The 27200-nt window shown below is 34.7% G+C and overlaps 1 protein-coding gene across 2 annotated transcripts in view; it reads right to left on the bottom strand.

Moving 5' to 3' along the window:
* The window catches only part of Cop1 (COP1 E3 ubiquitin ligase), a 123345-nt gene that overhangs the window by 63207 nt on the left and 32938 nt on the right, over positions 1-27200 (bottom strand). For both annotated transcript variants that reach the window (XM_055624553.1, XM_055624552.1), the window contains exons 8-11: positions 25902-25978; positions 15931-15988; positions 6128-6242; positions 1922-2057 (exon numbers count right to left, since the gene is read on the bottom strand). In XM_055624553.1, the coding sequence (XP_055480528.1) occupies positions 1922-2057; positions 6128-6242; positions 15931-15988; positions 25902-25978 (386 nt within the window). The remainder of the gene's footprint in view (positions 1-1921; positions 2058-6127; positions 6243-15930; positions 15989-25901; positions 25979-27200) is intronic.

The following is a 27200-nucleotide window of genomic DNA, read 5'->3' on the forward strand; positions in this document are numbered from 1 at the left end:
AATAATAATAATAATAATAATAATAATAATAATAATAATAATAATAAATTATGTGATGTTAAGCAATAGATGTTTTATAAACTATCCTATTATCATAAAGACATGGAAGTACGATTGTAGTCTCCTGAATTTAATCATCTGTAGCCTCTTTGTAGGTACACATTTAGTTTAGATGATACCAAGTAACTAATGAAATTTTGTTAGATGAATTATGCAATTAAATGAAGTTCAAATTCCAGTGCAGCTTCAAATTCTACTTACTACTCCTAAACTAAAATTGCTAAAAATATGGACATATGGATTTTTTTCCCCTTATTTATAAACAGCTAGAAAGCTCTGAAAGACTTTTTGCAATAGTAATTTAACTAATAGCTCAGATTTCAAGATTAATCTTCATATATATAAATAAAAGTTCTAGTCTTCTACATGAATAACCTTCAAAGCTTTAGTGATGTGTACAAGTTAAAATTTGATGGGGGGGTGGGGTGGGGAGAGGTAGTGTAAAGGAAGAAACAGCAACAACAAAATAACCCAACCAGTCAAACTGTTTATTTGTTTAAAAATGTCTTTTTAAACCATATTAATTTGTGTAAGTTTGACATAAATAAGCAGCTTGTAGATACCAAGTAATTATTGAAGTGGGCTAAATGTGATACAGCCTGGTGATTTCACAATGTCCGGTACTTTAAGAAATGAGAAACTGAACATGATGGTGAAATTTGTGTTTGTAAGCACAAGCACCTGTGTGCATGTGAACATATGAAATTTAGAGTGCATGCCTCCTGTTGTCTCACAAAGTGCATCACAAAGTCAGAGGACAACTTTGGATATCATTCCTCAGGTACTGTCCACCTTTCTTTTGAGACAGGATCTCTTTCAGGACAACAACTTGCCAACATGGCAGTAAGCTCCAAGATCTGCCTCAACAGCACCAGCATAACAAGAAGTACTACCATTTATTTCACATGGGCTCTGTCTGGGTTTTAAACTTGGGTTCTCCTTTTTTTTTCTTTCTTTCTTTTCATGAGTTTTTTTTCTGTATTTTTTTTAACTTTTATTAATTACACTTTATTCAGGAGAGGGGCACCTCCCCTATGAGTGGACTTGAGGAGGGGCATGCGTGAAGAGGGGAGAGGAAAAGTGAGATTAGGAGGGGAGGAGGGAGGGGTTCCCCTTCTTTTGAGGCAAGCAAATATTAGCTGCGTTACACCAACAGCCACAGAATAGATTTTAAAAATAAACTGTCATTCTGTGCTTTATATATTTAGATTATCTTCAGCTATCTCTCAAATTAATAGTTTTTATTAGTATATACTAACTGTACAAAGCACTTTGATCATATTCTTATCTTCCAAGGAAAGAGTCATTGGAGAATCAAACATAATATTCAGTAAAGAATATACCAGTCTATCCAGACTTGCAAAACCAAGGAAGTACACAGAGAGCACCTTTTGTCATTACACCCAGACAACAGATACACCACATGAAAAGAAGCTGCAGCCCTGTCAGAAATACTGAGCATTCCAATTTGCTAAATCTTTTATGTTTTATTAAATTTTTATTTTTTATATTAATTACAGTTTATTCACTTTGTATCCCAGCTATAGCCCCCTCCTTCATTCCCTCCCAATCCCACCCTCCCTCACCTCCTCCCATGCCCCTCTCCAAGTCCAATGATGGGGAGGTCCTCCTCCCCTTCCATCTGACCCTAGTCTACCATGGCTCATCAGGAATGGCTGAATTGTCCTCCTCTGTGGCCTGGCAAGGCTCCTGCCCCTCAGGGGGAGGTGATCAAAGAGCCAGGAAGGCAATGTAGCTTGCAAATTGCAGATCTCAAAGAGATGTTATAGCTGTTTCTCAAATGTATTGTTTTCCTTTATTTTACTAAAAGAACACAGTAAGAAGTGTGCCAAACACTTACCTAGAAACTATGCTGGAACCATTATAGAGGTCACTAGCGTATGACAATGTGGCCAATGGTCTTACTGAGTTGTATCGAGTAAACTTGGACAAACATTCCTGAAATTCATCTAACTGGCTTGCAGTTCTACTGTCATCTGCATCAGAAAAAACAAAATTAAGTAAATGAACAACACTATAAAGGAAGCAAAGAACAATATCCTTATAGTACAGATTATCTTTTAAATAAAAATATTTGTTGAAGATTCTAAAGAAGACCACTATGTTCAAATTAATTAGGTGATCTTTTAGACTTAATAATAATGGTCTAGGGATTCACTAAAACATCTTCCTATATCAATAAAACATAAATGTAATCTCTTCTGCTTTAGATTTAGTGCTCATTTCAGGGTAAAATAAAACATTCCTAAAACACCTTCTAGTGAACAGAAGTTAAATAATTCATTACAATCAAATTCCAACTATCAATGCTGACAGTAACTGTTGAAGGAAGATCTACATGTAGATGGATATTTCTTAGTTTAGCAAAATGAGTTTATAGGGATGTACATTTATTCCAGACTTATAGTGGAAGAAAATTAAATAATACTTATTATGGGGAAAACTAAAGTATTTTAAGTCCTATTCTCAGTCAGATTATAGAAAACTGCAATGTATAAATTACTGACTATCAAAGAAAACAATAATGACATCAAATAGAACACAATAAAAGTCCCTCTAAAGTAAACTATTCAAAGTGAAAGCACCTGAGATTTAAATCATGACATTAACTTACAAAATAACTGGCAACTATCTATTCATTAATACAGAAGTATGTTTGTAGTAAAACACATCTAAAATACTCAGTTTTCCAAGGCTGCTGTAAACCTGCATTTTTAAACTTTCCCCAAAGAACTGAAAACACAAAATGAAACAAACACAAATGTACAACACAAAATTATTGCATTAGCTTCCTGGGACTAAAATTTGAAATTATTTGTTTTAATGCTATCTTCTCACTTTTTCTCGTACATTTACATGCATACAGCATTTTAACATAAACTTTTTGATTCCACTTATTAGATATTATCTGAGGTAATATAGTAGGCATAAGGAAATTAATATGCAAAAAAATACCGGTTGACACAAACCATGTTTTAAGTATCTGAAAACTTCCTCAGTATGATAAAATTTATCTAGTAATTATAATAAACAGTTATTTGAAGAAATTAAGCTCTCATTGTTATTTTATAAATGTTAAAGATTTAGGCAGTCAGTAAATCCATCTAACAACCCCGGTTAAAGAGATCCCAGTTAGTCGTGTTTTTATTCTAAAAACAGTACAAGAATGACCTAATCAGCATGCACTATCACAACTGAGGTAAAGATTTTATTCCACAAAAATTATACTGAGAAAGTTCAAAAGAACATAAATGAAAAAAATTAGTTATAAGGGCAGGCAACAAAATCAACTACTACAGAGTATGTGGATATAATAACTGCTTATTTTTGTTTGAAATCCTATTACTGTGAGCTACAAAATATAAGTACCGGCAAGACAATTTCTTTATTCATTCAGAAAAATATTGATGTTAATCTGTTCTTATGTATTTTGTCTTCAATTCCTAAGTACATAATCACAGATGTTCAAGAATATTTACTCTGTTGAAGACCATAACTTGTTTCTAGTGTAAATGTACTCCTAGCTAGCATTCAAGTAGATTAATATAAACATCCAGTATTTTATAAGGAAAAAAACAGAAGGCCAGAATTAAAAGCATTTGCTGCAGATGACCTGAGTTCGGTTCCTAGCACCCACATGGTGGTTTACAACTAACTATAATTCTAGTTACAGAGGATCTGACGTCCTCTTCTGACATCCACAGGCACCAGGCACACATGTGGTACACAGATAATTCATGCAGGCAAAACATGCATACATGTAAAACATAACAAAGCTACAAAACAAACATAGCTTTTTCAGTATCTAAATGTATACCAGATGTCTCTGCCATATCTGGTTATATGAAGGTTTGGTTTTGTCTATTAGGCTGTTTTATGATCAACATGCATATACATCTGTTGGCATATTACCTCTCCCCTCCTAATTACCGGTTAGTTTGGAGCAGTGTTTTCACTATCTTTTCTTCCTCTTAATCATTTTTCATTTTCATCCTTTTAAATTATAATTAATTTTCTATAATCATCCATCATTTTTACAATTGTATAAATAGGTAGAAGTGGAAAATAATAAAGTATAATCAACATTTTATGAACTTTACTGGGTATAAGTTAAGGTTTCGTCCTGAGTATCAAAAGAACCTCATCTTGAGTAGTACACTTATAGCAAGCCAATGTGCAAAGACAGTACAACTTGTACAACTTAATATTTCTAAAACGCAAAGACAACATGCCTTAAGTACGATAGAGACATTAATAAAAATCTTTCTAATTTCCTTCTGGTGTGAACTATCTTCTCTCCTGCAAACCTACCTTCTCCTGACCACATTATGCCATGCTCATTCTCACCTCACAACATGCTGCCGTATCTTAAAAATAGCATCTCTCAAGCTCTTTGTCATCTCTACTTGAGGAAATTGTCTCAGAGTCTACCTTGTGGTCTACTGTGCTCAGCATTAAAATACCAAGTAATGTTTACAGCAATCAACAGGAATTCTCTCTACCCATTAAAATATACGTATCAGACTACTATTAGTTTATTATAGAGACTTAATAAAGGCCTTAAACCATTGGCAGTGAATGTACTATTTTCATTTATAGAAAAGTTCATCATTAATGGCGAATCAAATATGCTTAAGACAAATTTTAGGATTTCTCTAAATATGTATATTTGTGTATGTATAAATGTGAATGCACAGGCTGACCACCAACTCACTACGAAATCAGGGATGACCTTGCACTTCTAATCCTACTGCCTCTACTCTCAAACTACTACTGCAGAGCACACCCTGATTATTTTTCCTTCTTAAGCGTAGTACAGGCGATCAAATTCACTCTCTCCTGCATGCTAGGCACGCACTCTACCAACAGAACCACATACTCAGCCTACATAAATTAATATTTTTTTCTACACCCCCAATTATGAGGCAAATTTGTCAAAAACCCCTAAACAGTATATATATTATTTATACAATATATTATAAAGATGTTCATTCATTTAGGAGGAAGCCAAGGCTCAGTTTCTAATAATCAGTACACTACCAATTTTCCCCATGATGGTTTTCATTTACAACAGGCATAATACTAATGGAGAGGAACCTAACATGTACTAAGTACCGACTCAAAAGTACAAACTTTGCCTATAACTATTAAATATTTATTTATTTATTTATTTAATTATCTATGTGTATGCGTGTGTGCACCACGTGTACGCTGGTGCCCAAAAGAGACCAGAAGAAGGATTCAGAGCCTATGTTGCTAAAGTTACATGCAGTCTACTGATGTGAGAGTTGGGAACTGAACATAGGTTCTCTGGAAGAACAGAAGTCCTTTAAGCCATCTCCCCAGACTCTCTCCTGTAACTCTTTGAACACCTGAAGGTTACTAATATACAACCTTCACAGATAAGATGTTGGGAAAAGCTGAAGAGCAGTTTTATTATTTCTCTAAAATTCATAGTGTCTTATGCTATCATGTCCATGAGGTCTTAGTTTGTGTATTTTGAATGTTTCTAATATTTTTTAAGTTAATTTACACTAGCCTGGCCCAAATACAATCTCTCAAAATCCTCACCTAGAACATTCACTTATGTTTTTTCATTTTCACTTTGGCCTATATTTTCACACTCAGTTGTATCAATGGATATTGCTCGTTTATAGCAAATGGAATTATTAGCTACCTGCTGCTTTTGCCTACAGATTTATAACACCCACTTTATGACAAATAAAAAACAATTCTTCCATCTTTTTATGCCCAGTGTAAAGAATAGTGCTTGAAACTTAATAATGTTGAACAGGAACTTGCTAGCTACAAAGCCATGGTTATTTTCAAACGTTAAGGCTTGCTCTAGAAGAATTAAACATTCCCAAATCAAGAAAGTATTACCAGAAAAAAAAAAAAAAGTATTCTTTAAGATCTCTAAGAGCCTCAACACTGTCAAAAACACACTGCTTTGCAATTAGAACTTTCCATAAATCTAGCATATGAACCTGGAAATATAGCTGAAGGGTGATTTTCAGACATTTTAAGAGAAATCCTGAACATGTACCTGAGATACGAGACATCCTTGTAGAAAAATAACACTGCTCTAAGTCTTCAAAATGAGCAGTGAGTCGCTTTCGTCTTGATGCTAATGTGCTGTTATACCAAGGCTGTTTCTTTGTCTAAGGTGATAAGAAAAGACACTTACAACCAGCACAATCCACACCCTTACACAGAATAGCCAAATGCTTACTTACATACTTTCAAATGTGCATTAATTAAAACACCTACAAATGGTGAAAAGCAACAATTCTCAGATCACACTGAGAATCGAAAAATTTTTCTTTTCAAGTAAAAACAGGAAAAAAAATCCTCTCACAGAATGGTTAAAAATTAAAAATGAAACAAACTCTTTTAAAAACAGTAAAGCAAAGGCAATGCAAGCCAGCTGGAAGTGCTTGCCTAGCATGCACAAAGCCCTGGTTTCCATCCCCAGCACCATATAACTGACAGTGGTGACCAAGGCCTGTTAAATTCAGTACTTGAAGAGAAGGCAGAGGCAGGAGGATCAATGGTTCCAAGTGAAGCTTGGATTCATAGCAAGTTTAGGGGCCAGCCTGGGCTACAGGAAACCTTGTTTCTAAAATGTTAAAAAAAACAGAGAGAAAAAAAAAGAGAAAAACAAACTATAAGTTAAAAAAGATTATGAGGTAAAAGAAAAAAAAATAAATGAACAGTGCTGACAAGAGAAAAAAACTTGAAGTGAACTAATTTTAATTACAAGGACTGAAAGTAGAAGAGAGCCATCAGCTAAACCAGTTATAATATGAAAAGGATTAAATGTATAAATGTAACTTTCTACCCCACAACATATTAAAAACATTCAGTTCGATTCCCTATAGTGATCTGTAGGTACCACAACTGCTATCTATCAGGAAATAACTATTTCTTTTATGAACTACTCTTCTATACCAAAGCTTTCTGGATTCACCTTTCTTGGCCTCAATAATATCATAAAAGTAATCTTCTTCGGAGTCTGGACCCTGGTATACACACACTGTTTTACTACCCTATGATAAAAAAGAAAGTATGCATGAAGCACTTTACCAGTACATGTACTTAAATTAAGCTCTGAGTTAGTTACTGTTCTCATGGGACATAACAGTAACATAAAATTTATTAGGAAGCAACAAATAAGAGGAAAAGTGGTAAACATAAACTCTCCCTACCTCAGGGAAAATAGCTGTGTTGATAAGGTGTTTGCCATGCAAATGTGGTGATGAAAGTCTGATCCCAAAACCCACTTTCAAAAGCTGGATATAGTGGAACATATTTCTTATCCCACCACCGGAAAGGGAGAGCTTCACTGGCCAGACTAACCTAATCAGAGAGCTCCAGACCATTGAGAGAGTTTGTCTCCAAACAGGAAACAAAAAAATTAGAGGGCTGTAGTTCACTCTTTTGCCACTATGCCTTCCTTGCCAGGATGAACTATAACCTCAAAATGTGAGGGAAAACAAAACAAAAACACCCACGCTTCTTTCCTTAATTTGTTCTCACTAGCTACTTTGACAAAACAAGAAAAATAACTGTCACATTTACCAACCTTCTCCCTCATTAGAGGCAGAAAGAGCCCCCAAGTTAGTTATCGAAAACCAAGTGCTCAGCTCTGTGATTATGTGCATACATGAAACGTTATGCAGACTTAGCAGGCTGTACTTATCTATTTAGTTATATATATAGTTATATATATGGAGTCATGAAGTTGATAGACAAAGAAGGTTCACAAGAGTGGTTAGAGGAAAGAAGAGAATCATGAAATCATATTTTAATTTTAAAATTTTAAAATTAAAAATAATCAAAAAACATCTTCAATATGATCAGAGGCATGTACAGACATAAAGCCCTACATAACAGGGGAAGTTTAGGAAGGAAAGGGGGCGGGCAAAGAAAAGAGCACAGGATAAGGAGGAGGAGGAAATAAATGCAAGGAGAACATGGACATTAAAAGTTATAAAAAGTGTCAGAACCAAAAGTCAGCACTTTTGTCAAACTCCAAGAAAAAGAGCCATGGACATCACTCAGGTTCTCCTGCACTGCTGTCTGATATCAGCCAATCTTAAAAAAATAAAAATGCCTGAATCACACGAGGAAAATGATTTATAGAGGAGCGGAGGATAGAGCCCCAGCAGCTGCCTGTCCAGCCTTGGGTTGGTGCCTTTCCTATTATTTGTCCTGGAGTCAAGTAACAAATAACCCTTCTTGTGTCACCTGTAAAAATTCCTGTCTTCCCTCTTGTCCAAATTTACTATAGTATACAATGCTCATTTCTAAAATGTAACTCATCTCTGTCAATAAAACCAATCAGAACATGTCTTTCTTCATTTAAAAGAAAATTTCCTAGAATACATACAAAACTGAGTAAGAAAAGCTATCAAGATGACGAGAAAAGATAATTCAGAGGTCTGATAAGTTATATAAGACCTCTATATTAGAAATATAAACACATTGGGTTTTTTATAATTACATCTCAGTCCATGATAATTTCAAAGTAAGTGTAATTTTTAAATGTATTTTTAAAAGTAAAAAACTTTTTAGCAATAAAGATGCAAAAACATAAGTAAAATCTATTTTTACCTGTATCATAAAAAAAAGTCAGCTTTCTCTAGAATAGTTTCTAAGGTAAAGGCAATTCCCATAAAAATACCAAGAGGTGGCTTCTTCCATTTTGTGTGGATAGACAGCAGACAAGGGCTTGATGGTGATCGTGGCTGGCTTCAAACACACAGTTCTCAGCCTTAGCTTCTTAGGATGCTAAGAAGGAAGGCAGGAACCTGCTTTTTCCACTCCTTCCCCAATTTAGATGCAGTCAATGATCAAATCAGGGTCTCGAGGAGAGGATCTAACACTAACAATATCCCTGAATCTCCTTCCCCGTCCCTCCACCCACCTACCTCAAGGCTTCTTTATGACACTAAATAGGGTAATACTAAAGCTCCAGGAAGAAAACAAATTAAAAAACTTTATAAAACACTGAAGAACAAAAAGTACAATGGTAGAGAATCAGAAAGGAGCTAGAGGTGTAGCCCTATGAGAATTAAAATCTACCTTATAAAGACACAAAAATTACATTCTTCAAAAGGCCAGTATAGCAGTTCACAGGAAAATGGAAACTATACAACAAATAAACGTAATAGTTATTTGGAGCCGGTCCAAGACCAATAGATAGTTTATTTTTATTTTTTCCTATAAAGGTCATTATTACTAGGAATGTTGGCTTAGGTTTGTAATCCCTATATTTAGGAAGCTGAACCTGGAGAACTACTGAATCTGAGGCCAGACCGAGCTATAACAGTGAGTTTCAGAAAAGCATGAATAACAGTTCTAAGGCGCGCGCACACGCGCACACACACACAAACACATGGTATTTAATACACAGTATTAAGAAAATGGCTATTGAAATGTAAGTTTTAAAATATAAATTCCTAGGAGCTGGAGAGTTGGTTAAGTGGTTAAGAGCACTTGTTGTTGGAAAGGACCCAGGTTCGATTCCCAGAACCCACATGGAGGTGCACACTACTTCTTCATGCACCAGTATGTGTGTCATACAGACACATGAAGAAAAACCATTCATGCACATAAACTAATCAGGAGGCAGAGGCAGGTGGATCTCTGTGAGTTTGAGTCCAGCCTGGTCAACAAAGCAAGTACAGGACAGCCAAGGATGCACAGAGAAACCATGTACTGAAAAACAAGAACAAAACAAAACAAAAAAAATGCCTGGAGTGGTAGTGCACCTGTTTAATCCCAGCACTCAAGGAGGCAGAGGCAAGAGGATCTCTGTGAGTTTCGGGCCAACCTGGCCCACAAAGCAAGTCCAGGACATCCAAGGCTATACAGAGAAACCCTGTCTTTTAAAATGAATGAATGAATGAATGAATGAATGAATGAATGAATGAATGAATGAATGAATGAATGAATGAATAAATAGGTAGATAAATAGATAAATAATAAAAGTATAAAAAATTTAAATGTTCCTCTAATTTTTATTGGTAATTTCTTAATTTTGCTCATTACAGAAAAGGTATCAAAAATTCTAAAGCAGAAAAAACAGATAATTATAGAAATTTAGAACTATAAAATACCTATACTATATAAATGTCATACATTTCTAGCTTTTGTTAATCATGTTGTTAGTATTTTAAAATTTTACTTTGCCTATTAAATTGTTTTTTAAGACTGTAACAACTCACTCTTTCACTGCAGGATAACATTCTTAATTATCTTACTATAGCTAGCCATGTTTATGTTCCAGAAACTACTAGAACACAACCCCCTTTTAAGAAAGATTTATTTTTTATGATTTATATGCCTGCAAGAACATACGCTATCCGTGTGTGGCTGTCCTATGAAGGCCAGAAAAGGGCACTGGAACCCCTACAACTGCAGTGATAAGCAGTTGTGAGCCACCTGACATGTGCCGGGAACTAAAATCAGGAAGCACAGCAAGCTGAGCCATCTCTACGGCCTTAGTATATCATCTTTATGTAGTACTTCAAATCGTTTCTTAAAAAGGATTCCTATGTGAACAATGTTCAAATCAGATGTTTCTAGGAATCACCATATGTATATAGAAGACCAACCCAACTCCATTTTCTTCTCTGTCAACCCTTTCTCCTGCACAGACACAAATACACACATGCATGCATGACCAGGAGCAGAATGCAGCCATGCAAAATAAAAACACGGTCATGCGATGCCTAAGAATGTTTGATCCATAATGTTCCTAAACTAGAGAACAGAGAAGAGCTTCCACTGCCATAATACTGTACACACAACTCCCACAAACCTCTTGTGTTGCCAGTTGTGTAAATGTATACTATAGGTAGTTGTACATAATATTAAATAATGACAGTAAAAAATAGAATTTCCAGGAGGAAAAGCCACACTTAATTTTGAAGACTGACTGATTAGAATTTTATGACTGTGGAAAGTTGAAATTGGGCAAACTTGCAGTCAAAATTATCACGGGCTATTTTAGTTAGCCCCTTTAATACTCACTTAGTGCTCACTACTGTATCTTTCTTAGAACATTTTCCACTACCGCATACCTTTAGAATGCATAACTTAGCAGACAGCTAGCTTTCCCCAAGCTCAAAGCTAAGAACATCACAATACAGCATATGAAACCTATTTGCAGAGCTATTCTGGACTTGCTACTATAACTGATCTGATGTCTCTATTTATGTTATTGAGTACATGTATTGTTTTACATTATTTTGTTCTGTGACAAAAAAGTTTGTGTTACTGCTTCCTCAGAGGAACGTCTTTATCCACAGGGCATGGTCATTCATATTTGGCTCAGAACAAATGTTCTCCTATTCCCTCTATTATAAGAATCATTTCTTAGTTGGGTGTGATGGTTCATGCCTTTAATCCCAGAACTTGGAAGGCAGAGGCAAGTGTGTCTTTGTGAATTTGAGGCAGCCTGGTCGTCATGAGTTCCAGATCAGTGGAACTAAATAGAGAGACCCTGTCTCAAAACCAATAAATAAATTTTTAAAAATCTGTTTCATGCTGACAGCATTAAACAACTCTGCTCCTGGATTATGTATTTTGTCTTCCATCTACCATACATTTTTGTTAGTCTAGAATGCATTCTACATATACATTAAGTTTACTGTAAAATGGTATGCTGGAAAGCAGCCTTATCCATATTGTTTTTCGTGGCACTTGGCTACACTGGTGTGACTGACCTACAACACTGAGATCTGTGTAAATACACTCTATGATGTTCATAAAGAAAGTCAATGAATGTGATTTCTTAGAAAGTGCCCTCATCTGTAAATCATTCATGTAAGTTTCTCTCTGACTGCAGTAAGAACTATTAGAGAATTTCTTTGGCACCACGTATGAATCAAATTTTTCTCTATTTAGGAAATGCAGAATCATGTCAGCTGACATGAAGATGAGCATTTTTATCTTTTTAATCATGTCTTTTAGCAAAATTTTTAACCTTATCTTCTGTTGTTTGCATTTAAAAAGTTATCAGCAACAAACTTGTTTCTTTTCTTTCTTAACATCTTACAGCAAGTAAAATTTTTATACACCATAATGTTTCTCAGCGTGGGTTAATTTTTTTTTCTTTTGTGGTCCTTTATTATATGGTGACTTATTTCATCATTTCTACTTTTTTAATCTACTCTTTCATCAAGTAGTAAATACAAGACACATTTCTATCAAATGTTTTCCTCCTTATCATAAGAACATCCATGTAATATTTCTTTAAACTACTTTATAAACTCCTTCAGTGCAGCTTATTAATGATATTTTCATCGGATTGTTAATTTTTATTTTGCTCCCTTAGTTATAGTATGCTTTTATGTTGACTGGATGAGTACTCTCTTTTTAATAACCTCTGAATCATTCATTTTATCAAAGAATTTTAAAGTCAATTGATAACAACTTTGTACACTTAAAAATTACAATTGAGAATTTTTTTAGTAGAACAGTTAAATTAGTAATTAAGGCCATTAGTGTATCTAAATGGCCTATTTAGTCTATCTAAGACTGCTTTACTTATTCAATATTATATGTATTTTTAAAATTACATGCTTAAGACTGCTCTTATTAATGATAATCTGTACTAGCTTAATTTATCATGTATTATGATAACTTCAATTCTCAAATATGGGGGCCTTTCTATGAAAATCTTTTTATACTTACACAATATTGTAGAGTCCTTAGGCAAATGTTTAGAGAACTGTTTTTAAATCTACAAATAAAAATACTGACTGCTATAAATTTCTAATACAGTCTGCTTTCCATATTATTTTATATATCATGGTTTTACTAACATCTTTTTGTACTTTTTTGGTTATTTTTATCTGGCACTACTTTCTAATTTAGAGTATTCACAGAAATCTATTTTCTCTTCCAAATTACAATAGTATATTCTATTTAAGACTCCAATCAGACAGTGCAGATGGCTTAATATATCCTATTTTAGAATCAATTCATAATGCTAAACTTCCCAAAGACAAAGAAATGAAATAAACATCCTTTTAGTGAAAAATATCAAGCACTCAACAGAAAATTAAAACCCTTACACTTACAAAACAGAGGAAACCACATCCACAGAGACAGTAATATGTGTTCCACACACCACTGACTTCATTCTCTACTCTGCTCTCTTCTGTTCACTCTTCTCCAGTCACACCTCAGGACGAGATATGGTTCTATCTCACAGCTTATGTATCTGTTGTTCCCACAGTCTAGAACTTACACCCAAAAGACAGTCAGAAAGCTTACTCTCTCACTTCTTTTTTATTCAGAAATCATCTTTGTTGATTTTACTATTGTTTCCAGCTAGAGGAGAAGCTTGCTTAATATAAAAATGTTTGTGTTTTGGTTTTGTTCAATGATATGTCTTCAGAACCTATAATAAGGCTTTGTAAATATCAGGTACTTAAACACAATGGTTGAATGAGTGTTTAAATGTACATGGTCTGAGTCACTTGTTTGGTTTAAAAATCTCAGCTTACTCCTCTTACCAACTACATTTTCTTCTAAATCTCTTGGGATGTTCTATGTACCAGTTTCCTTCTTAAAAAAAAAAAATAGGATGTAACATTTCAAGTTAGAGTGTTAATAGCTGGAAAATAGTTGTGAAAAGTAATTATAAAATAAATCTTACCTAATTATTTACTTTAGTTTCTAACAGCTTTTCCCTCACATACATTCTAATTCTTTATAACACTGCACAAGGTACAGATGGCCCTTCAAATTAGCATGCTTTGCACCTACAGACAGAAAATATTTTGAAAAAAAAAATCTATACGGAACATGTACAGACCTTGTTTTAAAAAATCATTATTCCCTAAACAATACACTACGGTAACTAATTACAAAGTTTTTATATTACATTAGCTACTACACACAATCTAAACACATTATATCAATTTAGAAAAGGGACTTTTGCTACCAGAGAAAGAAAGGCTGTGTGTGGGAAGAATCCCTCACAGGCAGTGAGGCATGACTGACCACACTGCTATTCTGGGGAAGAATAGATGTGAAAACAGTTATCGACCTCGTAAGTCTCTCCTTGGGTTTTACTTTGGTCTGTTCTTTGTTTTATTTTTTCTAAATGCTCTTTAGTTCATATTTGCCACATTTATTCTCACCTATGATTTTTAATCCTTTTTTGAATCAACTTTATTTTTGTCTCATATACTGTTATAAATGAAGGGAAAGGCCACACGTGGTGGCTCATACCTGTAATCCTAGCACTCAGAAAGCTTGGGAAAATTATCACAAGTGTAAAAACAGCATGGGATCCAAGAAAAATCATGCTTTAAACAACAGTAAAAATATAGTGAAAGGTGAGAAACCATTACCTCCAGTCTATGAACTGTAATACAATTTACTCCTCAATAGCCGCTCGGCCTTCTAACAGGCATTAAAGCTGGATTAAACAAGGAAATGCAGAATTTTTGAGTCTGCATTTACTCTACCCACAGCAACTCAGAAGTTAGTCAGGTCTTTTTGAATTTTCCTTTCCTTTTTAATCATTTGTAGGAACAGTACTGAAGGCAGCAAAGGTGTAGGGTTAAAGCCATCTAAGCCTTTGAAGCCGAAGCTCCAGATACTGACAGGAAGCTGTAAGACTTGGTGTTTAACATGTTGGGTTTTAGTCTTGCTTTGCTCCATTCTTTCCTCACTATGTCCTCATCCTTCCCTAATGAAAAAGAAATGTACATTCTGTGCCACTGCATGTAAAAGTATATATACAAGGAGTATATATAAAAGAATATATACAAGGAGTCACAGCTGAAGAGATTGACTTTAGTTTCAGAAGACTATGGGGAGAGGTGGCATGTGGTGATTTGAACGGGAAATATCCCCTATAACCTCATATATCTGCACACTTGGGTCCCCAGTTGGTAATTCTGTTTGGGAAGGTTTGGAACCTTTAGGAAGTGTGGCTTTGCCGGAATAGGATGTCCCTGGTGATACGTTTTATTACTTGGTCCCACTTCCTCTGGACATATAAAAGACAACCTCTCCCCTTCCTAAATGGCATGCTATTCCTACCATGATGAAATCCATCCCCCTCAGAACTGTAAGCTAAAATAAATCCTGTTCTCTTCAAAGTTGCTTTTAGATGCACTTTAATATTTCTAGCCTACTAAACAGCCAAGTTTAGCAAAACTACTCACTGGAGTACTTGCTGCCTACTGACTGGAAAGGAACTATGGTCTGCTGTTGCTGCCCAACATCACATGAGACAAACTAAACAACATATTTGGCTAGCCTAGAAAAAAAAAATCACAGCTCAAGATTCGAAATATGGTTTCAACTGACTGTGCATTACTTTTATACCATTATACACATTTAAAAATGGCAACCATAAGAAGTAGAGAATAGCTACTTTTACTTCCTTACTTTTTCTACCAGACTGCTTTATCTTTTCCTTAGTTCCTAGAACTTTACAGAGAATCCAAAACAATGTTATTTAAATAGTACAATAAAAGCCTTTTCTTTTTCCTCCATCTAAACTTTTCACATAGACAAAGATGTATAATTATACTGCTAAAAGGAAGCAAGAATTGGCTAAGAATGTAAAAAAAAAAAAAAAAAAACACTGTAAGATTAAGGCTCACATAATATGTGGAGGAGCATTTAAGAATGTTGAGTTTTATTCTGAATGAGAGTAAAACTGTCATGTGGAATAAATTCTCTCATAATAAATCTTAACTATATCAGAAGTGGAGCTGGGGTATGATCTATCAAAGAATATTTTAGTAAACTAACCTATTATTTTTGCCCTCATAGCACCCAACACAATATACTGTTAAATGTACCACTTACCTGAGAAGTACCACTGAAACCTGGAGGTTGACTATATTCTGTGGAATCAATAATACTACTGCAAAATGAAGAGGAAAACAGTTTCAGAGATTATTTTAGTAACAGGACGTTGATCTAAAAAGTATCATTTATAAACTCAATAAGTATACTTTTAAGTACACATCTATTACTAATCATTTAATCATTATCAAAGGACAATAAACATTTACTACTCCCAGCTCCTCAACCATACGTATCAAGAAAGGTTATCAACTGGGCATAATCATAAGGTCAGTGTGCACACAGATTAATTTCCATTTCCAAGTAGGTTGGTAAGGTTTGGAACTTTAAGGAAAGGAGGATTTACAATCCTAGGGAAAACGTTAGCATGCACTTTATGCGCTACATGAGCATACCCTGCTATGGCAATGAGCAGCCATGTGCTCTTTTATAATCTCTCAGTTTCCCTATTACCAAACGAGGTGAATGAGGACTATATCTATCACTAGATAATTTTTCATCTTCAAAATGGCCTGATAAAACCTGGTAAAAGAAAGCTATTAAAGGAACAGAATAAATGTAAAATAACAAAACCTTTCACTCATAACTCCAAACCCATATGATACTAGTTTCCTCTGCCCTGGTAAAATACAGTGTAATTCATATACTGTTTTTCATTTGGTTACAACTTCTCCTCAACTCCTAAACCCAGGCTAGCTTCTTATTTTCTGTATTTCATCACTATTGTCTCTCTACCCTCTTAGGAAAAAAGTAGCTTATAAAAACTAGCTATATTTGAAAGTAGAGCACTTCAACTCAAAAATGCCTTTAGTCTCGCACAGTGGAAGCTGAAGCAGATTCACATATGTATGAGGACAGGGTGGCTTAATAGAGGACTTTTTTCAAAACAATAGCGATAATAGAAAAATAAAAATTAAGGATTCACAAACAGAAATATAACTATCATAAAAACTATAAAATATATTTCAACATAATAGTTATCTATTCACACTCTGCCTCTATTTCTACAATAAGCATGTTTATATTATTTTCTACCCTAATAAAATCAAGCAATGGAGGATATTAATTAAATGGCTAACTACATAAAAATCATAAATTGCCTTAGCACTGAAATAGCTTAAAGGTTACAAAAAGTGCTTTTGAAGTTCTGATTTTTAATTAAGTGGCAGCAAACAACTTGATTCTGAGCAGGTGATTCTTATCTGAACAGAAGTTTCTTCATTAAAAGATGACGTGGGATAGGTGTGAAATGGAAATGTAACATTATATATAATACTAAAATAAATAAACAACACATTTCTAATTCCATCATTAAAAATTAGCATAAACCCTCACCTTTTCAAAAATGGTAAAGCATATAGATTATCCATAGAAAAATTTAAAACTCTACACTTCTACTCCCTACACAAGTCTCAGCAGTTCCTGATATTCTAGACTGTGTCTGTCGAAGGTTCAATCACACCAAGAACCTTTACTGACATCAAGAATTTGGGGGACCCTTGGTATTGGATAAGCAATTAAGAAGTTCAAGCAACACTAAACAAACTCAGCAGACTATAGTTATACAGAGAGAGAGAGACAGAAAGAGAGAGATGTGCATATGTGTGATATACACATTCATATGTGCATGTGCATAACTGGAATAATTTTTTATTATTTATTACAATTTATTCACTTGTATCCCAGCTGTGGCTTCTTCCCTCATTTCCTCCCAATCCCACTGACCCTCCTTCTTCTCACCCATGCCCCTCCCTTAGCCCCCTGATAAGGGAGGTCCTCCTCCCCTTCCATCTGACCCTGGCCTATCAGGTCTCATAAGGACTGGCTGCATTGTCTTCCTCTGTGGCCTGGCAAGGCTGCACCCCCTCAGGGGGATGTAATTAAAGAGCCAGCCACTGAGTTCATGCCCAGAGCTATAAAGGCCATGAATTTGAGAGAAAGAGGGTTTGTGGGAGGGATTGGAGGAAGGGTACATGATGGGAGTTGGAGGTAGAACAGTTGAGAGAAACTGTATAATTATATTTTAATTAAAATAAAACAAATCTAAACCTATAAACTCTTGAAGTTGATTTCTTCTGATGAAATATAATTAATGAGTACATTCTGTATGTGTATGTTGGGGGAAGTCACATGTTATTTTCAGTTTCTTCATACAGGTACTAACAGTTAAGAAAAAAGCAAAATCCTGCATTAAAAAAAAAAAAAAAAAAAAAGCTTCCTTTACTAATGAAGCAATTCCTACCAGTTGTACAGCATTAATAAAATTACATAGGTGTGATGCTGAGATGAGTCAGTGGGCAAAGTGCCTGCTGCTGTGCACACACATCACACACAACCATATTCCCATATCCCTCCACAGATAGCAAGGAGCTATATCTTGACATTGGCATTCACAAAAAAATTTTGGACTATGTGCCATATTCCTAAGTACTTTATATTTTATACATGAAGAGTGAGAAAGATCCTTTATTAGTCTACTAATTTCATGGACAAATTTTAGGGACAAAAAATTAATAAGTTATTTAAAATGATACTGAATTATCAACTATTTTCTATAAGTACTGATAATTATAAAAAAAAATAATGACACCAAAAACAAAACTGGGGGAACTTTCAGAGTGGTAACTTAAAAACAAACAAACAAACAAACATTATATGTTTTAATTTAAATGAGAAAAATAAGATGCTAATTCCTAATGTTTCTGCTGGTGAGAATGAGAAAATAAAAATATAAATAAAAGCAATGCAGAGCTTAGCATCTAAGTGGGTTTCCCTGGTAAGGGGAATAGAGGCTGTCTCTGATATGAACTCAGTGGGGCTCTTTGACCTCCCCCTCTACCCCCTGCAAGGGAGGAGTATTCTAGGCCACAGAGGAGGGCACTGCAGCCAGTCCTGATGAGACCTGATAAAGTAGGGTCAGATGGAAGGGAAGGAAGACCTCTTCTATCAGCTGACTTAGAGAGGGGCAGGGAGGAGATAAGGGACGAAGGGTAGAATTAGGAGGGAATGAGGGAGCCGGGATACAAAGTAAATAAACTGTAATTAATATAAAAAATAAAAATTTATGAAAAAAAGCAATATAGAACATAAGGAACTAACTTCCATGCCAGACATCACGGTATGTGTGGTAGGAAACTAGCACAAATATAATCCACTTATACAGTAATTCGGAGTCATATAACTATCAATATAACCTGTTTCAAGAAGACAAAGACAGGAGCATTTTTCATGTAGAATTTTATAATAATAATAATAATAAACAATTTTCATTTGTAGTAAAAATAACAGACTAATTTTAGATAAGATTGTTTGCAAAAGAATGGCTGACATTTAAATGATCAGAATACATAATACTGGCAAACTAAATTATGATATTTTTTAAATCTAAAAGGCTGAAGATAAAGACACTGAATTTTAAAATGAACAATGGAACAAACCAACACATACAAAGGACAGAGTTAAAAGTAAACTATCTGCTACCAAAAAGACACATAGAAGTACTAGTGTATGTTATTAATTTATGATAGAGAAAAATAAAAACTTTTGTTCTTAACAAATCATGGGGAAGTATTGAAATCATGATATTGGACTTCTTCCCTGTAATAAATAAACTGACATAAATATTTTAAGTAACCATAATTTCAAATAGTAAATCTCATTTATTAATCGTACAATTCTAATGGACTGAAATATACAGATACCTCAGCAGATACTATTATAACTATTTTCTTGTTCATTTATTTTCTTTTTATTTCACAAACCCTTAGACATTAATACAAGTGGCAGACAAACCACCCAATATGTAACAATAATTTCAACTGCAGCAACAGGAGCAACTAACATCTACTGAGTCCTACATGCCAGACATTACTCGCCTGACTTCAAGTGTACTATATCCCATCTCACCAGTCAGCTCAGTGTTACCCTATTTGTAAAATGAGCAAAGCACCCACACGAAACATGCTTAACAGGTAAGTTACACAGAGATGAAATATGACTCTATACCATAGTTCTAAAATCCCTACACTAAAATAATCTGTCTTTGGAAGAACCACTGCCTCATTCTTGAATTTTCTTAATTATTCTTGATTTTTGAATACAAAGTTTCTACTGCTTCACTTGCTAATGAGCTAAGCTCCCCTCTTGGGGTGGTTTGCACAACCTTCTTTACCTTGATTAGGATATCAGTTGTACACTAACTGGGGTGCTGAGAAATTTTTTCTCACTGACTATATTTTTAATCTATAAAATGGATAAATTCATGTAAACTATAAAAAATTGTTTAATACGTGGCTATACTAGTCTCACTGTTCCAACTTATGGAGCTATACTCCTCTATGACAGGACAGACATACTGATTTTAACACAAAATTACATTTAAAATATAAAAAAATCTTTAGCACCTTCCTGTTTTAACTTGCACATGATTAAGAAGAGTATTTAGTTCTATAGTAGATATGTTGAGCAGGGAACCTAATATTTACATAATATTTAATATTTTAAATGATGCTATTCCACAATAATCCTGAAGATGAAAAAGAAAAACAACAATTTTAAAGCTTTATTTGTAGAATGGTTTCCTTCCACACAAACTCAGGGCTAGTAGATGTTAAAAGCACACATGATAAAAATTTTTAGAAAGATGGAACAGGTTTCAAGTCTACTACTTTACTGCCTTTTAAAGTAAACTATTTTCCTGGGTGGAATTTCAAAAACAGAAAAGAATACATTGAAAGATGTAAATAGGAGAGGTACATTCAAAGGCATAAGGTTGACCATCAGCCTCCAACAGAAACAGTCAACATTTCAGTTCTCCCAAAAGGTGCTGTACTTGGCTACTTTATATTTACAGCCACATATGTGATGCCTCAAGCCTTTAATTCCAACATTCGGGAAACTGAGACAAGAAACTTGCTGGGAGGACAAGGCCAGCCTGGGTTACATTCTATCAGCTAAGCTTCAGGGAAGTACTTAACAATAAAAATTTTAAGCCATTGTCCCTTCAAAGCAAGTGTGATGTCTATACTAAAACCATGATAGTGGAGTAAAAAAGAAAGCCAAATTTAGCACTTAAAAAGTGCTTAAAAAGTGACTTGTATTTAAAACTCTAAAACTGTTTAAAATTAGGAAGAAATATCACAACTGGGTTAATTATGCAGTTATTTCACCCTTACAATTAACACGTTTGTGTACTGATCCTAAAGTGTAGTGTCACCTGTTAGATACATGGATTTTTGGTAGATAGTTCTAATGTCTTCAAAAACTGACACTGATTTGTATTGATTTTTACGTGCATGTAATAAGTGATATGTATTTTCTATGGTTAAAAACATCAAATAATGGGAAGGGAGGAGGGAGGAACTACAGGGGGGATACAAAGTAAATACAGTGTAATTAATAAAATAAAAATAAAAATCATGCAAAAAAGAATCAAATAAAATTATAACTTTATACAAAAGAGAAAAATATTTAGACACCTGTACTCCATTCCTCTCAAATAATGAAATTCTAGACATACTTTTAAAACATCAACAATGGATATTTGAGCTACTTTTAAACAAATCTGCAATCCAGATACTTACAATCATCTACAATGATGCTTGTATATTTTCTAAAGCATTATCCCTACCATCTCACCTCCAGGCTGTTCCTCAGTCTTTGCGATCTTATTCAGATATGATGAATTGTACTACATAATAAGGGTTCATAATTCTATTATTTCAAACAGGGATCTTGTGTGTTACTAACAAGGACTGAAATAAAGATTCTTCACAGCTCCAGATTTAAGAATTTTGATTGATAGTGACAATATTCATAGCAAGAATCAAAAAGTACTTTATAAGGCTAGGAAGACAAAGAGTAAAAGAGGTTGCATTCAGGTACAAGGGTGAGTTTGAATTCCCAGAATACACCTAAAAGAGCCAGGTATGGCCAAAGCACCTATACTCCCTAGTGCCAGGAAGGAAGCAGATGATGGCACAATCCAAACTCAGTGAAAGATGGTGTCTCAAGAGAACTAGGTTGAAAATGACTTAAGCTAATGTCCTTCTAATGTCTTCACCTCGCCTCCATGCAAGGCACTCTCATGTATATGCACATACATATACATCACACACACATATATTTTATAAAAATTCTGAAATGACTATTAAAAAATATTCATTAACATTTCAGAGAAACATGAATTTTGATGGGCTTAAATTTTTGGAGTCAAAATTCTACTGATTCACACATGCAAAGATGATGTGGAGAAATGGGAACCCTCCTCCATTGCTGGTGGGAATGTAAACTTGTACAACCACTTTGGAAATCAATCTGGAGCTTCCTCAGACAATTAGGAATAGTGCTACCTTAAGATCCAGCTATACCATTCCTAGACATATATCCAAAATATGCTCAAGTATACAACAAGGACATTTGCTCAACCATGTTCGTAGCAGCTTTATTCATAGCAAGAATCCGGAAACAACACAGATGTCCCTCAACTGAGAAATGAATACAGAAGTTGTGGTACATTGACACAATGGAATACTAAGCTATTTTAAAAAAGGACATCATGAAATTTGCAGGGAAATGGTGGGAACTAGAAAAGATCATTCTGAGTGAGGTATCCCAGAAGCAGAAAGACATACACTGTATATACCCACTTATAAGTGGATATTAGACATATAATATAGGACAAACATACTAAGATCTGTTCACCTAAAGAAGCTAATCAAGAAGGAGGACCCTGGGGAAGATGCTCAATCCTCATTCAGAAAGGCAAACAGGATAGACCCTGGAAGAGGGAGAAAACAGGGAACAGGACAGGAGCCTAACACAGAGGGCCTCTGAAAGACTCTACCAGCAGGGTATAGAGCAGATGCTGAGCCTCATGGCCAAACTTTGGGCAGAGTGCAGGAAATCCTATGAAAGAAGGGGGAGATAGAAACACCTGGAGGGGACAGGACCTCCACAAGGAGAGCAACAAAACCAAAAAAATCTGTGCCCAGGGATCTTTTCTGAGATTGATACTCCAACCAAGAACCACGGAGATAACGTAGAACCCCTGCACAAATATAGCCCATTGCAGCTCAGTGTCCAAGTGGGTTTCCTAGTAAAGGGAACAGGGGCTGTCTCTGACATGAATGCAGAGGCTGGCCTGTTGATCACCTCCCCCTAATGGGGTGGGGGGTGCAGGCTTACCAGGCCAGAGAGGAAGACAATGCAGCCAGTCCTGATGAGACCTGATAGGCTAGGGTCAGATAGAAGGGGAGGAGAACCTCCCCTATCAGTGGACTGGGGAAGGAGCATGGGAGGAGAAGAGGGAGGGATGATGGTTTTGGGAGGGCATGAGGGAGGAAGCTACAAAGTAAAAAAATTGTAATAAATTTTTTAAAAAATTCTAATTCTGGACATTATGCAGAATGTTTAATTTGTTATTTCCTATCCCAAAACAGCATAATCGTGAGAGCAGGGTTTGAGGGTCTGTCATAATCACAATTATATCACAGTGTCATCACATAGTGTTTTATACCTAGCTGGTAAATCCAAATTAGGGGTAAACGACTTAAAGGAAAATCTTCCAGTATTCTAAATAACAGAAAATTAAGTTTTAAGAAAGATTTTAATAAGTTGTATTTTTATTATCTATAAGGTTATTAATGATGAGTAATAGGCAGGTAATTAAAAATTATTCCCTAAAATCATTTACCATTCAATATCTTCTCATGCCCAAAACAGCAGCAACAAAATAAACAAGTAAGCAACAAGGTGAAGGAGCACATCTTGACCAATAATATCAGGAACACTGGGCTTTAGAATGGTATACATTGATTTGTGATATTTTAATGCAGTTTTCTATTTACTTGAAGTAGTGATAAAAATTAACCAGGTTTTTTATAGTGAACAGTGGAGATTAGCTGCTTTACTTTATGCCTTGCAGAGAGGTGGAATTTGTTTGGGGCATTTTGTTGTTTTTGAGACAGGGTCTCACCATTTAGCTCTCCCTGGCTGGCCTTGAGTTCATAGAGATCCATCTGCCTCTGCCGCCTCAGTACTGGGAGTAAAAACATGTGTCATCATGCCTAACTTTTGCTAATACCTACCTTTCCCATCTTCACCAACAAAATCATAACCCAAGCTCTCACTCTTTTTTCATTAAATTTTCTAACTTTTCTCTATGCTTCCAATGGTATGAAGTCAGTAATGACATAAAGTATTTTATCTCTCTTCCACATGGAAATTAAAAACATTTAAAAATCCAAACCAGACCCAATGGTTTTCCCACATGTCAGGCTTCACTTCATCAGCTGTCATCTCTTTGGAGAAGGCCAACTACCTACACCAGAATACTCTTACAAACATGGAGCCTGCTGAAGTGTCCTTCTGAAGCTCCATTTTTATGCTATTTATTCCTACAACTGTTAGACATGTGCTTGCTTAGTATCTGTCCATAAGGCAGGAGATTTGTGAGCAAGATTCAGCACACCAAAAAACAAATGTAATTTTCAAGATTCATAAAATCTAAAAGATTGAATATTATAATAGTTAAGAAATGCTTTCTATTAAACTAAGTGACATCAATTGGGAATGGATTACCAGTTTATTATTGAAATGTTTGTGGTACCAAACTGTCTCCCTGTATGCAGGCACGAAAACCACCAACCTGTTGTCAGATACCATATATCAGAAACTGAATGCCAGGCTTAATGATAACAGACCTAGTCTTTAGGATTCTTTTAAAGAAATTAAAAAAAAAAAAAAAAAAAAGGTAGGAACAGGTCAATTACAAGTTAAGGTGGCTATTTGCTCTTACTTTAACATTTTAAACACAAAACGCCAAAGCCCAAAATTTAGCTAGCACATATTTCATGAAATATATTTTACAGCTAAAAGGTATCTCATTCACTTATATTCTATAAATAGTCAAATGAAGGGAAGTGTTACTCTAAAGTCTAGGGAGATAGGGCAAGAAATATGTATTTATTTTATATAACAATTTCTCCTGTAATAAAGCATTGAGATGGCAGGACTTAATTTGTAGGATGGAATTTATTTAATTTTTTTGAAGCAAGGTCTCATGTAACTCAGGTTGGCCTAGAACTGACTGTGTAACCAAGGGTGATACTGAATGCTTCATCCTAAAGCTTCCATCTCCCCAGCTGGTAAGAATACAAGGACAGACGTGGTATTATGTACCTGATATTCCAGCCACTCTGCATGGTGACATGAAAGACTGAGTCTGAAACTAGTCTGGGAAACTTAATAAGGCCTCAGCCTCCACTTCCCACTCAGCACTGAGGAAAAAAAACTCTATCAAGTATAAAGGTACACTTCTTGTAATCCTAGTACTCTAGCACTTGGGAAGCAAGTTTAGCTGTAGCACAAAGTTCAGAACCAGCCAAGGATAATGATAACACAGTTAAAAAAAAAAAATACTATAAAGATTTAAACTAACATGTCTTTCTAATGCTATCGCTTTAAAGCTGGAGATGGTAATCAACCCCCCAAAAATACAGCGAAATAAAAATGACTTAAAATTTTACTTCATTATCATTTTAAGAGAGGATCTTACTATTTATTCCCCAGCTTGCCTGAAACTTGCTGTGTAGACCAGAGTGGTCTCAAACTCAAAAAGACCTTCTTGCCTTTGCCTCCTCAGTGCTAGGATTTTAAAAACATGTGCCAAGACCAAGGTTTTCACCTCATTTCTCTAATATTACCATTTTATTATTTAAGATATGACATTAATTTATAACATATCAAAAAATTCACAAAACTTTTAATCCATCTATAAATTTAAAACACTGTAACATCTACCCAATAACTTAACCCAAAGGACCAAGAAAAATGATTGCTGCCTATACCTCACTTCTTAGAGCTTTCAGTCTTCGTTAACAAGGCTTCTGAGAACTACGGAACTAGGAACACTTAACACAAAATCCAAGCTTACATAAAATCCAAGCAATGGCTCACATGAAACTTTGTACCTGTGTGATGGAGAAGGAGCTTCACATTGAGGCACTGTGCTATCTTCACTGACAGGAGAGTACAAGCCACTCATTTCCTGAAATTGTAATTATCTGAGTTATTGTACACACTCCAAACAAAAGATGTATGAAGCAAAAAGGCATACAGCATTATATTCTATTCTAGTCCTACATTCTCATCGGTCACTTTTGTCTTCAAACCTAAACTTCTCAAGGATTCCTTTCCATAGAGTACAAAAAGCAAAGTTAATCTGAAATTACGAAAGCTTTTCCTACTGTTAAAAGATTATAAATCTTAAAAAATACTGTTCTAACTAACGAAAGCACCAAATGCAGAATAAGTGAAAAGAAAGTATATCAGAGAGGACATATAATATATTATATACACAGCTGACTATTCATGCAAGTGATGATCTATTAATGTCATTAGGAAAAATAGGCTGGGATGGTGACTGGATTACAACATTCAAATCTTCAAAGTAAATGACAAACTGGAATATGCCTGTCACTCTGTAAGAGTAATCTATAAACAATATGAAAGCAATATTTCTTGAATCAAATATTGACTTCATTTAACAATGACATAATTCTAACTTTTGCTCATTAACCCAAAGGGAAGGGGCTGATGAAAGATGATCACATAAATTATGTCACTGAATCTCACTAACTGGCATCTCATTTAATATGAAATATTCTAACTAATGGAAAAACAGCAAATTTGAAAATACAATAGATACAAAATAAGGTGAAACTGTTTCAGGCTTAGTTCAAAAACAGCTAAACAGGTAATATAAATATAACAAATTAGGAAATTATAAAGGACACTGAATTTCCATTAAACACTACAATACTCATACTATGAATGTTTTTCTCAGCAAAATGCAATTGTGTGTGAACAAGTCAAAGTGCATACAAATTTTAAATGTAGCCAAATATAGTGACATCACAGTAGCCTATGAATCTCCCAATGAATTTCTGTAATGTTTATTTTATTATGAATACCAAGAATATTTCCAATGTATTTACATCACTTTTAATTAACGTCAGTATCCTGTAATATATGCAGTAGAAATTAAAATAAAAAGTTAATAAAAAATAATAGTTTTAAGGAAATAATGAAGGGTTAGGAGGAAATTATTTAAATTAACTGGATTATAAACAGAAAATTAAGCAATTTTTGTTCCATTTAATCAGGAATTGTTGCAATAGATGTCAATATAAATTTAGATTACAATTTACCTACAAAAAAATTACTGAGACTTTGTTTCCCTGGACTAGCTGGGCTGTCAACTAAAATAA

This window comes from Psammomys obesus, unplaced genomic scaffold (genome assembly GCF_907164565.1).
Source record: "Psammomys obesus unplaced genomic scaffold, mPsaObe1.curated_primary_1811, whole genome shotgun sequence".
Lineage (NCBI taxonomy): Eukaryota > Metazoa > Chordata > Mammalia > Rodentia > Muridae > Psammomys > Psammomys obesus.